This window comes from Suillus subaureus (assembly GCF_016647635.1).
Source record: "Suillus subaureus strain MN1 chromosome Unknown BJ212scaffold_15, whole genome shotgun sequence".
Lineage (NCBI taxonomy): Eukaryota > Fungi > Basidiomycota > Agaricomycetes > Boletales > Suillaceae > Suillus > Suillus subaureus.
In genome coordinates this window covers 408,179-422,988 of record NW_024538571.1, presented here as the reverse complement: position 1 = coordinate 422,988, position 14,810 = coordinate 408,179, and the positions used below count along the sequence as shown (strand labels likewise).

At 48.5% G+C, this 14,810-nt stretch overlaps 5 protein-coding genes across 5 annotated transcripts; 2 read left to right on the top strand and 3 right to left on the bottom strand.

Moving 5' to 3' along the window:
* Positions 1–1,510: 1,510 nt before the first annotated feature.
* BJ212DRAFT_1480635 (uncharacterized protein) lies at positions 1,511–2,185 on the top strand (the record flags this gene model as incomplete). Its single annotated transcript, XM_041340125.1, has 1 exon — positions 1,511–2,185. The coding sequence occupies one exon, from the start codon at positions 1,511–1,513 to the stop codon at positions 2,183–2,185; it is 675 nt and encodes a 224-aa protein (XP_041193339.1).
* Positions 2,186–2,695: 510 nt separating this feature from the next.
* Positions 2,696–6,139, bottom strand: BJ212DRAFT_1271151 (uncharacterized protein; the record flags this gene model as incomplete). Its single annotated transcript, XM_041330939.1, has 3 exons — positions 2,696–3,055; positions 3,105–5,642; positions 5,702–6,139. The coding sequence occupies 3 exons, from the start codon at positions 6,137–6,139 to the stop codon at positions 2,696–2,698; spliced, it is 3,336 nt and encodes a 1,111-aa protein (XP_041193338.1).
* Positions 6,140–6,823: 684 nt separating this feature from the next.
* On the bottom strand, positions 6,824–8,770 carry BJ212DRAFT_1446851 (L-Aspartase-like protein; the record flags this gene model as incomplete). The annotated part of the gene is made up of 11 exons (XM_041338310.1): positions 6,824–7,078; positions 7,143–7,353; positions 7,406–7,438; positions 7,494–7,579; positions 7,634–7,930; positions 7,989–8,169; positions 8,223–8,252; positions 8,307–8,425; positions 8,481–8,588; positions 8,638–8,680; positions 8,733–8,770. 11 exons carry the CDS (start codon positions 8,768–8,770, stop codon positions 6,824–6,826), a joined length of 1,401 nt encoding a protein of 466 aa, XP_041193337.1.
* Positions 8,771–8,848: 78 nt separating this feature from the next.
* BJ212DRAFT_1430279 (VIT family-domain-containing protein) lies at positions 8,849–10,099 on the bottom strand. Its single transcript, XM_041337684.1, has 3 exons — positions 9,812–10,099; positions 9,326–9,756; positions 8,849–9,270 (listed from the first exon to the last, which is right to left on the bottom strand). Exons 1-3 carry the CDS (start codon positions 10,036–10,038, stop codon positions 8,972–8,974), a joined length of 957 nt encoding a protein of 318 aa, XP_041193336.1. The 5' UTR covers positions 10,039–10,099; the 3' UTR covers positions 8,849–8,971.
* A 2,130-nt stretch (positions 10,100–12,229) lies between these two features.
* BJ212DRAFT_1271036 (Sodium/calcium exchanger protein-domain-containing protein) lies at positions 12,230–14,688 on the top strand (the record flags this gene model as incomplete). Its single annotated transcript, XM_041330929.1, has 18 exons — positions 12,230–12,479; positions 12,530–12,564; positions 12,617–12,665; positions 12,715–12,746; positions 12,796–12,870; positions 12,924–12,931; positions 12,988–13,006; positions 13,061–13,106; positions 13,168–13,194; positions 13,243–13,308; positions 13,368–13,510; positions 13,561–13,582; positions 13,639–13,973; positions 14,027–14,221; positions 14,272–14,294; positions 14,347–14,432; positions 14,485–14,550; positions 14,603–14,688. The coding sequence occupies 18 exons, from the start codon at positions 12,230–12,232 to the stop codon at positions 14,686–14,688; spliced, it is 1,563 nt and encodes a 520-aa protein (XP_041193335.1).
* Positions 14,689–14,810: the final 122 nt, after the last annotated feature.

Below are 14,810 nucleotides of genomic sequence, written 5' to 3'. Positions count from 1 at the left end.
ATTTCCTCGAAGACGTTACTGAAATTGCTACTCCCGCAGCGCTCCAATTCTCTAAGTATTGAGATAACGATTGGGAGACCACCTCCTCGGTTGCTGTGGTATAATCCGCGTACTAGTGTTAGTGCTTACGAGGCCGCGAACCTCAGAATCGACCTCTGCGGCAAGGTATCAGCCCTTTCTTTCAGTACGCATATGAGGAGCGTGAATGTTTATCACCCAAGACAGCCGCCGTCGGGTAAGGTGGTAGAACGTGACATTATCAAAGTACTGCCACAACTGAGGTCGCGGTGGTTGAGAGGGATGTCGAGCGGACATCAGCACCAATACGAGCAGTAATACTAGAGATTGGCTGAGCTAGTATGCAAGAGAATAGGAAGGTTCGCCGAGGAAGCTAGGATGGTGTTGGGTTGGTAGGACCGTCTGCATTGTTAGAAAGGCCACCAGGCTCTTCAACTACACAGACGGCAGTACCAGGCCACGATGAAACTTAGAGCTATGTAAGGCTACTTATCTGTCTTCGACGGCATTTGCTCACACTCGGGGTGCGTCATTCGTCATATGGTGGTTAGCCGTTCGTTATTTGTGGTAGCAAGTGATTGCAACTCACGTCAACGTTCAAGTTGAGGAGATCATCCCAAAACTATTACAAATCGAGAAGTTCTCTATGCGTTGCTGTTAGCTTTTCGTGGACAGAAAGAAAACTAAATACATTACAGATCCAATACTGATCTGATTTGTATATCGCGACTGAACATGAATGATTGAAGCTACTTGGGCAAAAAACCCGCAGGGTGTTTTAGCTCAAAACATCGACCCGAACCTAGCAGAAAGAACCCTGGAGTGAGCTGTGAGGGCAGGTGGGCCACAACAGCTCATGGGACGAATTGAACGTCGTTCTAAATCTGCCGTTAAGAGATGCGTCGAGCGAAAATTTAAATAATATAGAAATTTGGTTAACAAAACTTGCACTTATTGGAGCGAGATGCATTGAATTCTGCTGAAGGGAGCGGTGGGCGGGTGCGGCGAAACGAGAGTACTGGTGTACTCGGCGAGCAGAATGGACCTTGCGAGTCGTGGTACGACTTCTTCTATGGAGTTGTGCCTCGGACTTACGTATTACTATAGAACATAACCTCCCTCCCACTTCTCCCCAAACCCACATACTTCACACATAGTTTATTCTATATAGATACTGTGATATCAGGTTGGTGTCCATTTTCTTCTTACTACAACATTTCTTGGCGCGATTTATGATAACCTCACTGGCAGGCTGGGGTTACCACGGCTCTTTTGAATCGACAGGTAGCGCAAGGAGCGCTGGTACATTTGGTTCGGGCCAACCCAGACTTGTAATATCACCTTTCCAAGTAGATCGGACGATTGCCACCCAGATGGCTATAAGTGGGTCTATCATACTATCTGTGGTCAAACTCATCTGTTGACTAGTACAAGTTGGCAAAGTCGCCCAGTTGTCAGAAAAGTTTGATCGTCTGAAGGACACGATTCACAAATGCGCGCCAGTTTGGATAATATCCTGCCCTTGGACCCCGCGAGCACTTCCACTTCCTCGCCTTCCAGTACGGAGCCAGGTGATCTGCTGTCTGTGCTATACTACGCGACCTGGCGCGATTTAGTAGACGACTGTTACAGAACAACTCCTTTGTTGCCTGAGGACAGCTCAGGCTCGCTCCCCCCTGCACTCCAAGAATCTCAATTGTCGCATTCAGTTCGTATTCAGCTTCTGCAAGACAGCCAGAACGCTCTAGATCTGCTGTTTGAGGATGCTAAGACAGACAACCAGTGCATGGGCAGAGGATTTTCCATACCACCTTATTCGCCGCGGGGCTACCTCGCGCCCCCGCCGGACGACGTCCCCCTTTCACCGGAGGGCTACATCAATGAGCCACCTATCCAGTTCTTGTTGCCGGCCTGCCACTGCCTTCCACACCCACCGAGCTATCTCGCTTTTACGTTGCAGTTCTACCACAGTAACTTTGGGTTGTCGTATTCCACGACTGCCGTGGAGCCGCACGGTGGCCTTGACAATGATTGGACACCCCCGAGTTCGCCGAGTTGCAGCCTCGACGCATTCGTGCCAAGCGCTGGTCCCTATCCATCTCGCATACCCTCACTCCCAAACACGTCATTCAACAGTCGTTCGTGCGCACCTACTGAGGATGGATAAGTGAAATAAGCGTCAAGAAGCAGTCGAAGGATCGAAGGATGGTGTAAATGAACTTCAACGCTTGTATGTCACATGAATTATGTACATTATCCATTCCTTGAGGGTAAATAAGACTGGTCCGAGTGACACATACGTATATACGGTACAGCATAAACTTGAATCGAGATTTGCCAAATTATAACTAAGGAACAAAGACAAAGATGAAATAAAGGGGGAAAAGAAGAAATTTTATTGAACTTTATGACGCTGACTGAAAGCTCAGAAGGTGCGATGATAGACTTTATGCAGAAACCAAGGAGCTACGATAGCAATGAAAAATTGAATGAAAACTAGACCAGACAGCGACGTAAGGGATACATAGGGCAGAAGAGGGAGATTACAGCACGAGTAGGGTATCAGTGGCGAGCAGCGGGAATGGACACATGTCGATGGCTTTAGGGTTCCAGCCCTGAAATTATCGCTGTAAATCGGCACGCCTATGACCTGGATCAGTGAAAGTTCAAAAGACAACTAAAGCGACGGAACGCACTCTCTGATAGTGTCATACAAGAACTTGTAGCTCCTAAGATTACCTTTCAAGCGACGAATATCAAGGCTGTACGTGTCTTTCAAACGATCTATGCGTGTCAATTCGATCGAGAAGCGAACTTCATCCCCTGCGTCTTGACTAGTGTCACCATAAATTGCCTCGTGGGTACCCAACTGTGAGTCGACCGGCGATGAAGCCATGGCACCAGTGTCATCGTCCATTGAAGCTTGGGATGGCGCCACGCCTGATACCTGGGAAGACTGCCTGCGCATAAGCAAACCTTTGAGCATCCCTCCCGCTGACGATGAAGTCGATGGCACAGGCAATCCGCGCTTGTCAACCTGGTCATCAAAATTAGAACAATCTACAGCATCGACTAGTTAAACTCACCCCATTGGATGCTGCAGACCCAACTATCGTGAACGCAGCCAACCCATTACCGCTTCCACTGAATCCCAAGCCAATAGCACTACTCTTTTTCCTCTTGGCACGAATACAGCGGTACTTGTATTCGCTCTCCGATTTGAGCTCAATGCCCATCCCCTCGAGCACCTGGCATACGTGTTTGATAACTTCGGGAGGAGGCCTGGTCGTGATAGTGGTCTGGTCGACAGCGCCATGGTGAATACGCAAAACATCTTTTGGTGACGACGAAGACGAGAACATGCGTCCGGCTTTGCTGAAGGAGAAGGAGGCGTCTTGTGATCTGGATAGATCTGCATTTCTGATCTCCACTCTTGAGGCAGGACTTGGCGAAGGATACTCTGTCCTGCGAGAGGCAGACATTTCAGGGGAATCGTCTGGCGCGTCCCTGCCAGCCCTAGTACTCTTCCTCCGGAACCATTGCATAACGTTCCGTGCCTTCGTCGTTGAAGCTGCCATATCGCCAGTGGGTCCGTCCTGCATCTTGCCCAAGGTGGGGAACACAGCAGTTTGCTTCTGGGGAGAGGCAACAGCAGACGGAGGAACGCTCCTCTCGTCGTCCTTGACCGGCGTGTCACCAGTTGGCGTCTTCTTCGAGAGTGATTTGATTGAGCGACTGAAGGGCTCGACCATAACGGTAAGAGTATTCCGCCGATTCTTTTTGCTTGCCTCAGCATCAGTGATGTTGTTGGATCCCCCTGGGCTGAGGAGCGAAGACTTGGACTGAGAGACTGGAACATCGCTAAAGCTGTTCTGCGTTGAACCTCTCTTCTCCTCTACGATAGAGGATGCCCCAGCGGCAGAGCTCTCCGATGGCACACGGGATGTGGATCCATTGGCTGCAGATTGCTCTCCATTTGTACCAAAAATCTTGCCCAAACCAAACTTGTCGATAGAGAGACCTTTCCGGTGGCGACTAGAGGCAGAGCCCGTTGAGTTGGTACCATTGCCTGTGTTGACAGACCGAAACGACTTGTCTTCCGTAGACATGGGAGGACTCGCTGGAGAAACCGAGACGGTGGGTGTCCGGTTTTGCGCAGCGCGTAAGGTCGAGGAAGACAGCTGAGATGGTTGGTTTCGTGAGGAAGGAGTATTGGCAGCAGGAGGAGCGGGAAGTGGTCTTGGACTTGTATTGAAGGAAGAGTCGCGACTGGACTTTTGCTTTGCAGGAGTACTGATATTTTGGGTGGAAATGACGCGATCCGAGGTACCCGTCTGAGAGCTGTCTTTCTTGGTGATAGAGTGACTGAAGTTTGGAGCAAGCTCCGGCACTGGAGCACTGTGGTCGGCATACTCAACCTGAATTGTATGTCTATCAATTGTGCCTTTCTTCTTTGCGGAGTCTGGTTGAACAAATGACGGAGGACCGTTACGTGAAGATAGAGCTCCTTGAGAGCTGCCTTCTCTACTACTCCTTCCAGCCGGCGGGGTTTCATCAGGCTTGGAAATGGTAACAGGAATATGAACAGCGTGCGAAGACGGTGCGAAGGGATCATCATCATTGGACGATTGTACTGTCTTCGGCATAACGATAGCAGAAACTGTGCCTTTCCGGGAAGCGGGAACGGCATTGGCGGGAGAAGACGAGGAGTAAATGGATTGGTCTACTGAACTGTCATAAATCAGCTCCGGCTGGCCAGGAGGGTGGTCTCTGTATGAGTGGCTCCTTGGCGGTGGTGCCGAGGTGGCAGCACTGTTTAGGATGCCTTCAACCCGTGCGCTCTGCGTCCGTGACACCTTGGTAGGATCTTTGGCTGCAGCCGCGGCCGCGGCCTGCCTCATCTGCCTTTGGTATGCCAGTCTCCTCTGCTGGTGCTGTTCCATTGCAACGTGCTCAAGGTCATCCACGGTCTTCTCGAAGAGGTAGGAGTACGTTGATAGCCATGGATGTGCCATGATGGACCGCAGATCAGCACGCCGTGTGGGATCAGGCACCAGCATCATGGAGAGGAGATCTCTAGCTTCTGCGGAAACATAGTCGGGAAAAGAGAGGGGTGTGTTGACAATGTATTTGTATAACAGATTAATGTTATCGCCGTCAGGGTTAGCAGGGTCATCGTCAAAAGGAAGATATCCTGCGAGCATGGCATACAATATGACGCCACAGGACCAGATGTCAACGGCAGAACCGACATAAAGCCCTTCTGAGATGACCAGCTCTGGAGCAGCATAACAAGGTGAACCGCAGCTTGTCTGCATGAGGTCATCTGCGCGATGCTCGAAGCGATTGGCAAATCCAAAGTCAGTGATAATGACATTACGATGGCGATCGAGAAGTAAATTTTCAAGCTTGAGGTCGCGGTGAACGATCTTCTTTTGGTGGATATACCAGACGCCCGAAATTAGCTGAGAGAAGAGCTTGGCAGCATCTTTCTCTTTTAGATACCGATGGGCCAGGATGTGATCAAAGAGCTCGCCGCCGGAGGCATACTCGAGAATTATGCCGATATATTTGTCCGTTTCGATTACGTCGTATAACCGAACGATATTGGGATGCTTGAGGGTCTGTGGATCGACGGTTATCGCCATTATGAACTTGAATCTGGAATGTATGGAGTTCTTACCCGAAGAACCTCAATCTCACGTTCTACCTTGGACATCCGCACAGAGGTGTCTATGTTGCCTCGCCGTATAAGCTTGACAGCGACTTCTTCCCCCCATTGACTGTGTAGCCCCAGCTTTACTTTCCCAAACTCTCCTTCGCCAACAGTTTGAAGTAAAATATAGGGCCCAAACTTGGGAATCGTGCGCCTTGGGTGGGCTGCAGTATACGCCACAGCAGCTGGGTGCGAGTAAACGTCGCGATAAGCAGGCTGATCTTCGGCTTGCTGCTGCAGTTGCTGCTGCGAAGAGACTACTTGGTGTGATGCTCTTTGTCTCCGTGACGTGGACTGTGACGTGGTTACAGGTGATGGCTGCACAGACACAGACACAGTACGCGAAGCGCCATGGTGTCGAGAAGGACCTGCATAAGAATTGTCTGGGATTTGAAGACTGTCCATACGAGCGAAGAGAAACTAGTGAAGCTCGCAGTTAGACTTTGTAAATAGTTCGACCCAAAAACTGGCCACTGTTTACAGATACATATAAAAACAACGCAACCGCGTGGGGATTGCTGGACCGCCCAAACATAACTAAAAGGGTAAAAGAGGAGGACTCACAGCTTCTTCCTATACCCGCTTCTGATAGTATGTACTGCGGCTCAGATCCTTAGTTTTAGCCAGCAGTTACGAAGGATGACAGGATGGGTGATAAATGCAAAGAATGTTGATATTCGAAGGCTTGAAATGAGAAGACCACGCGCGACGGCGTGGGAGATGATGGCACACCTGGCATCCCGTTGATCGTCAAATCACCATCCTAAAAGAAAAACTGATTTGAACAAATTGCTCACCGTCCGCTGGAACCTGGGTATTCTGCTACTACTTTTGCGCTGTATGAAAACAGCGGAAAGACAGACGACTAGCAAAGAACCGAGAACGCCGTTCACAGCCTACTGCTGTGAACAGACTCGCGGTTAGCGGTTGTTCAACTTTTCCAACACCGCACCGGGATCTCGGCATCTTGTCATGGGAGTAAGAACATCCTTAAATTTAGTGAATTTGGTGAGTGACATGTATGAATTTCGCTTTTTTGACTTCTTGTGGTGGCCACCGCCTCCCGTATGAAACTTCTCAAGAGCTTCGTCAAACGCTCAATTCCACTTTACCACCGTCCGCGACTGCCACTTTCAGCTCCTCCTCATCTAATGCTGGCTGAACCCACTCCTTCAGGAACTTGTCTACCTGCTCTGGTGCGCGCCCGATAAAGGTTTGCGGTTCCAACAGTTGCTCTAGTTCCTCATGGATAGGACTAAAATATGGGTCGTTTCGCACACGTGCGATGAGATCATTCTCGAGACCGAGGTTCTTCACTTGGTGTGCTGCTTCGTGGGAGAGGACCTAGTATCATGAAAGTATAAGTATGGTTGCCACAACAGCGATATGATGTATAGAGGTCATTTACTCTGATTTTCTCATGAGCTTCTTGCCTATCGCCCCCCTTCTTGACGATAGACATGATAATATTTTCAGTCGCCATGAATGGAAGTTCTTGTGCGATCCGACGCGCGATAACCCTTGGGTACACAACAAGGCCCTCACAAACGTTTTGTAGCGTCGAGAGAACTATATCGGCCGTCAGGAATGCCTCAGGAAGAGTTATCCTTCGGTTTGCACTTGTCGTCATGTCAGCATACAACCCACAAACCCCTGATGATTGGGGATTACCTGTCATCGAGTGTCCGCTCAAACCATTGTACACTAGAGGTCATAAGTGCATTTTGATGAAGGACCATCAAGTGCCTTGAGAGACTACACACGCGCTCCTGAGCGCATCGGGTTCCGCTTGTACGCCATTGCGGAAGACCCTATCTGCGTTGACTCGAAGGGCTCTTCCACTTCCTAACAGATGACCGTCAATCACAGTCAAATCGTATCAACAGGATATAAGACTACCTTGAGGTTCGCTAGCAACCGCAGATCTGTCGCGATCTTGTGCGCTGTGGCGCCGAGGGACGCGAGAGGGGCAAGGACGTCGATATCTATTTTCCTCGAATATGTCTGCGAGGTAACAGGATACGCATAGTCGAACCCGCTGAGTTTTGTCACAAGTTCGTCCAGCTCTTCGACCTTGTCGTGGTCGCCGTCAAATAATGTCAAGAAGCTTGCTTGTGTCCCGGTGGTGCCTTTGACCCCACGGAATCCGATGTCATTACGTGCCCGTTTTATGTTCCTTAAATCCCATAGAAGCTCCTGCGTGTGTAATACGTGTTGAGTCGCATTCTGGTGCTTAATATATTAGACCTTGCACCTGGATCCACAGAGTAGCGCGTTTGCCCACAGTTGTAAGCTGGGCTGGTTGGAAATGCGTGAATCCAAGCGTAGGCAGTGCCCTATATTGCGCAGCAAAAGCCGAGAGTCGTGAGATTACAACAGCAAGTGATTTAAGGAGGAATGTCAAGCCAGTGCGAATGAAAATCAAGTCCGCATTACTAACATCGAGTGTCAGCCCAAGTCACAGCGGATATGAAATCCCGACACTTACTCTGTCACATAGCACGACGTTGCACCGAGGCTGAAATGAGCGCACATTCAGTAAAGGGCCGATAAGGACAGTGACACGACATGCTGGATAATACCTGCGGCAGCAGGTGCAACTTGTCCGAACGTATGAACATGCGCCATGACATCGTGGCGCCGCTTCTTTTCCTCCTTCGCAGCGATATCAAATTGCTCTGGAGTAAGGTCCTGACCGCATTGAAAATGAGGTACGTAACAGTGCAATACCAATCTATTCACCCACCAAATTGCTCTTCATCTGTTCGAGTGCCTCATCTGGGATAGGAAGTCCGAGCTGCTTTTCAGCAATCGCAAGATTGAGCCATAGCTCTCTCCATGTTTTGAACCGATGCTTGTCATAAAATTAAGCAGGAGCTGCGATAGGCGATGCGATCACATACAGCCGGGGAGAAGAGATGAGCCATTTCCTTGCTGGCATATCGGCTACCGCAGATGTGAATCGGGACGGAAATTGATTGAGTGAAAAGTGAAATACCTGGAAAGAGGAGTCTGATAAGTTTCGTACGCCTCCATAACTTGAACAGTAGCGTTTGACTTGGGGGCTAGATTTTTGTGATGATCAAGATCAAGATCTTTTAAAGGATTTTAGATGTAACCACGTGGGATTGTTGATTTCAGAACATTTTGCCGATCTCTGCCACTACTAGTCTCGATATACGGCGGCGGAGCTTGTAAAATGAAGTACATGACAAGCTGTGCATACTATGTAACAAGCTACGAATCTTCCAGCCATGCAACAAGAGCGAAAGCTGCAGCAGCAGCGGCACCACCAACTAATAGCGTGCTGACTGCTCCCCATATGTAGCCTCCAGCACCCTGCCCAGCACCTGTAACACGAGCTTTCACAGCTCCGAATATCAACAAGACGATACCTGTGATAATACAAGAGTATACGAGCGCCACGTGCGCCTCCGGCACAAAGAAGTATGGAATAAGGGGAATGATTCCGCCAACCAAGTACCCGAGGCCAATCGTCAGCGCCGACATGTATACTCGTCGCTTCGAGATTTCCTCTAAAAAAACAAAACTATGAATATGAGCACTATTTATAAGTAAAACAATACGTACCCATTCCCTCTCCAAATTTGAGCAAAAACGGTGTCAGACCGACTTGATCCTTCCATCTCAACAACTGCGCTTCTTCGTCTGACGATGAACCGTTCGCATCGACCTCTGGGTCAAATTCCACATCTCTGAGGCACTTGGTGACTGCCTGACACGTCTTCTCGTCGACACCTACAGGGACAAGTACAGCGCATACTTCCCTTTCCATTTCTCCGACGCAGCTCCGTTGCACCCGTGCCGATGTGTGGCGTCGCAGGAAATGATAATGATCCCGTTCTGCCGAAGATGCTAAGAATCCACCAATGCCCATAGAAATAGCACCAGCAATGAGTTCGGCTATACCGCCGGCGACAACTAATCTTGAGGTGCCCAAAGATGAAAGACCTGCTGCCAGAGCAAACGGGACTGTTAAGCCGTCTGAAAGTCCGATGACACTACGAATTATCTCAATGTTCCGTCCGATACGATGAGGCCAAGACAGTTACTTACACATCGCGAACGATATCAGGATCGATGAGCGTACGGGTATCCTCGTCTTTCAAGTCCTTGCAGCAGATACCGTCCTGACGACCGTCTCTATCGCATCTCGTCAGCAGCGGTGGGGTAATTGTTCCACTAGCGTCCAGAGGCCATACTGGTGGCTTAGTGTTCATGTTTCCTCCTCTGTTTGGTAACGAAACAGCAACTGTGCCATTTGTGTCAGATTCTGAAGCCATTCCAAGAGATAAGTTAGCGAACAGAGTCAGCAGACTCGCAGAGGGGAAACGTTATCTACGTAGCCAGCTTAATAATACATTGTGCTTGTTTGCTTCGTCCAAACTTCTGCCAAGCCGAACTTCGGAACCGATCAGTGCCAAAAAGAGTCGAGCACGGAAGGTCAAAATCATAGCTAGTTTTCTCGTCCAATCAGGTGAGAGGCAATTAACATTCTATCAATACTTGCAGTGGCGTCGCCGGCATCGTCAAGTCGCAGTATGTTGGCCCCAGAGATCTAGTTTTCTAAACTGACTTACCAATAATCTAGTAGGCAGATTCCCCGATTCACGAATCCCTTACTACGATGTATGTACCACCAATATCAAAGTGGTGAGTGGTGCATGAACGTTTGAACCATGGATTGGATGGCGACTTCCCAATGGACTTCCCAATGGAGATACCAGGTCCTGTTGGCAATTTTTGGCAATTCAGATAATCCATCGCGGAGTCATTGTCTCGATCGCGTCGTCGCACTGGCTCGATTTCATACTAGGCTACCCGAGCGAGTTGTGGAGGCGCAGGGTATCCATCTCTTGTGGCACGCCCGTCGTGATGAGTATTTGTATTTCCGTATTTCGTGGCTGAAACGTCATGCATGGAGGCTCAACCCATGGTAGTGCACTCACGGTTTGCTTTTTCGAACAGCCCTTTGGTTCAGATGGTCACTTTCATTGCTATTTTTATACCTCCCAGTACCCACATTATCTGCGTGCTGTAGGACTTGCTCTCTTCGGCAACCGAATTCAACCTCGAGGTAAATATAGCTTGTGACAGCATGGACTTCGTTCATTTGAATATCATGCAGATATTAATGTTAGATCACATCATGCCCTATTGTCCTGTCAGCCTCCGTGCTTACTGGAAGTTTGAACGACTTGTGCTGAGAGAGCGGTTGATTGATAGCGGCTCAAGTTAACAGGCTTTTCGCTCAGCTGGCCCGATCCATCGTATAATCTTCCGGGCCTTTTTTATATCCGGCAATTTAGCGGGTTCGCCTCTTTTGGGAGTAGCAATCGTGACGCTGAATAACGAGACTACGCTGAAGAACTGTAAATTCATATTCTTGCCCACGACATAACCCGTCCATTCATCTGGTGTTTAAAGCTAAAAATGCTACCTATGGGTTGCATGTTTGCAGAAACAGAGTCAGCCATCCATCAATACTAATTGGGAGTATAAACAACACCTGAGGTAGATGATGGTCCATCATGCATCATGGCTATCTTGCGGCCCGAAAACCTATATGGTCCGACACCCATTTCATCCTACGCCATTTGTTAGATTCGACCCCCCCCCCTCCCACTACAAGGCTCCGCACCGACGGGTCCGCTATAAGGCTCGACGTCGTTACCAAATTTCAAACAAATAACACTGAGAGGCGCGTCTCTACTTGTCATTCGACTGGGTACCGGCCAGAAGCCTGCGGTAAGTACTTCAAGCCGGAACATATTAATGGACACGCCACGAGGCAATGTAACCGCTGCATGCTGACAGTCTTCCATATCCGAGCTGCTGGGAAACTATGAACTGCTGTTGCGGGGGTGTCGTCCTTGTTAATACCATTACGAGACTGCGGGGTCAACCAAGCATTCCGCGTATCTTTCCGTGCCTGACCTCAGTTGTAGGTGCACTTTCTACCATCCATAAGTATTTTGACAGGAGTGGACAGTTATGCCAAAGGCTGATGAAATAGTAGACTTGACAGGCATAGCATTCACGATGCCACGCTTGTGCAATGACTCTCATTGTCATTGTCATTGTCAAACTGAACACGTTTCAATTGTGCGCAAAGGCACAGATAAATTGCAACTTGCAAGACAATCACCGTTGTCAATTGTCTTGGATACGGCTTGAGGACTAGCATACTAGTAATCGAGGGTGCTGGCCTTGGTGGTTGCAGAAACCTCAATTAGATCTCCGACGGTCATCGATCGTATAGTCTGAGAACGTAATTTCCAGAAAGGTTGTATAGAACACGCAAGTTCTTGGCACAAGGCAGTGACAGTTAAAGGCTCTTCCAGCATTTCAACGACTGCCCTCCTGCCACCATTGCTGTGTACCATGGGTATGTTCAGAAATAACCACAACCATGATTTTTGCTCACCATCCTTGTCATCACGGACAGGTTCCTTACGTGACGGGCCTGCAGAAATGGCTCATTCCACTGCAAGTAGCGTTCGTGTACCCAATACTGTGGAGGAAACGTTCCCGCTTACCCAAAGACTATCCGCGTCTGCCAATCGACCACGCATAAGTACAGCAAGCAGCAAACCTCAAAAGAAGTCCTTCAATTGGCTGGCTAAGTTCAAAAGAGCTACAACTCTAATGATGCGACCGAAAAGACCGATGGCCAAAGCCCCCACCGCGTGGAGAAGTATTCAGGCGATTATTTTTGCTTCATGTAAAATCACTTGCTTGCAATCGATGCACTGCGTTGATCTTGTCTTCTAGGGCTAAACGTCTTGTTGGTCTTTATCCCGATATCTGTATGTTACTGTCCGTCTTAGCTTGAATTATCTAACGTATGGCGTCTGAAAGTGGGCCATGAACTTTGCTCTACCCGATCAGCACACTCTTATATTTGTTTGTGAGTACACGATTCGACCTTCAGTAACCTACCTTACAGATCGCTCTAGTTGCATTTCTGGCTATCATCCCACTGGCCAAGGTAACACAGATCCATTTTTCGCTATTGTTCGGGTTTCATGTGCCCACAGCTTCTCGCCTTCGCGACTGATGAACTGTCACTACGAGTCGGTCAAACTCTAGCTGGTCTTCTCAATGCTACATTAGTTAGTGGTTCATATATCGGTCCTTTATCACGCTGAAATTTGAGGGCTTATAGGGAAATGCGTCTGTAATTTTTTGCTCACTTGATCCCTTTCTTATCTTGTTTCCTTTTACGCAAGCGTTGAACTCATCGTATCAGTATGTCGTGCTAGCCTCCAGCAGCTTGTATGATAACCAATTGACCCATTTTAGATCATCGCGCTCGCAAAGTGTCAGCTTACAATCGTCCAGTCGTCCTGTACGTGTCTTTTACTCTTTTGCAGTTTCCCTTGACGCTGACACGTATTATTTTCCTATAGTGGTGGGTTCTATCCTGAGCAATCTCTGTAAGTGTTTGAGCTTTCTATGACGAAATCAATTAAGGCGTACTGTAGTACTGGTACTGGGCATGTGTTTCTTTGCCGGTGGTCTCCGCTTCTCAGAACAGGGATTTGGTCAAAGTACACAGTTGCTTGTTTCATGTTGGTCCAGACTGTTGATGCTCGCGTCTATGGCTTAGGTGCTGTGCAACTTAATTCGTCACTGCTCACCATCAGCGTGATTGCCGTTTTGTTACCTGGGGCTTTTCACATGGCTCTTCAGGGCCAACCACAATACGACGAATTGTCGACCGATTACAACATATTGAAAACTAGCCATGGTGTGCGTGGATCATTGTTCATGATATGTTTGGCCTTACATTCTTCGTATAGGTTGCAATTATTCTCCTTTTCAGTAGGTCAACAAAATGATTTTCCTCGCAGTTAATTCAACCCACTCCAATCATCCAGTCTACGCCTCATATCTGGTGTTCCAGTTATTTTCCCACAAAGCCCTCTACGATGATGACAATGAAGATATGCAACCAACCAAGGAGTATACGGGTCAGAATCCATTTCGGTTGCACAGGACACACAGGAATATCACGGACGGTGAAAGAGTGTCTTCCCCGAGTTCGGCACATGATGGAGAGGCAGCTATAGCGTTGTCCCGCCCCGCGGATGCCAACCCCGATGTGGAACCTGGGACCCATTCTATAGCATCAGCGGAGACGGAGACTGAGGCTCCTGAGCAACCACTGATGAACCTCGCCGTGTGCCTTTGGCTTTTGGTTGTCGTAACTGTGGTACGTGCTTATCGTGATAGTCACACGAAGTTTCCAATCTTTCTTCGCTTTAGTTGGTTGCTGTTACTGCAGAGTTTCTCGTTGACTCAATTGATGGCTTGACTTCATCTGGGTCGATCAACAAGGAGTTCGTTGGTGTTATTTTGCTCCCAATCGTTGGTAATGCAGCGGAGCATGTCACTGCAGTTACTGTGTCTGTCAAGGATAAACTGACTTTAAGTTTGGGCGTGGCTGTGGGTTCGAGTATTGTGAGTTCACTCCTACAGACATGACTTCTATAGCAACTCACCGTTTTCAGCAAATTGCGCTCTTTGTGATTCCGTGCGTTGTGCTCCTGTCCATTTCTACATAGTATTCATTCAGATGGTTTCAGGTTCATCGTGACACTTGGCTGGATTATGGGTAAGCCTTTGACCCTTCTCTTTGACCCACTGGAATCCATCGTATTGTTTCTCTCTGGTGCGTTGATGCGTTGATGCTGGAGAACGTACTAATCGGAAGGTAAAAATAGTCCTCACTGTCAATTACGTCGTGCAGGACGGTAAGTCAAATTGGTTGGAAGGGATGATCCTCATGTGTACGTTTCTGTGGCATTTTGGGATGTGTTTCGCACTCATCGCACTCTCTAGGCTTGTACATGATTTTGATCGTAACGTTTTGGTATTATCCTGGTAAGTCCCTCGTCAATGTAACTGAAGACTATCCCACATATTAAACGGTATTCTCAATAGGTACCCAAGGGATCTTCCCAAATTGTTAGGTCAAATCCGAAGCATCTTTGATTAATGGAGGACTGCCACGGGCCTAGTACGAATGGGCTTCCACTAGGGTCAATTC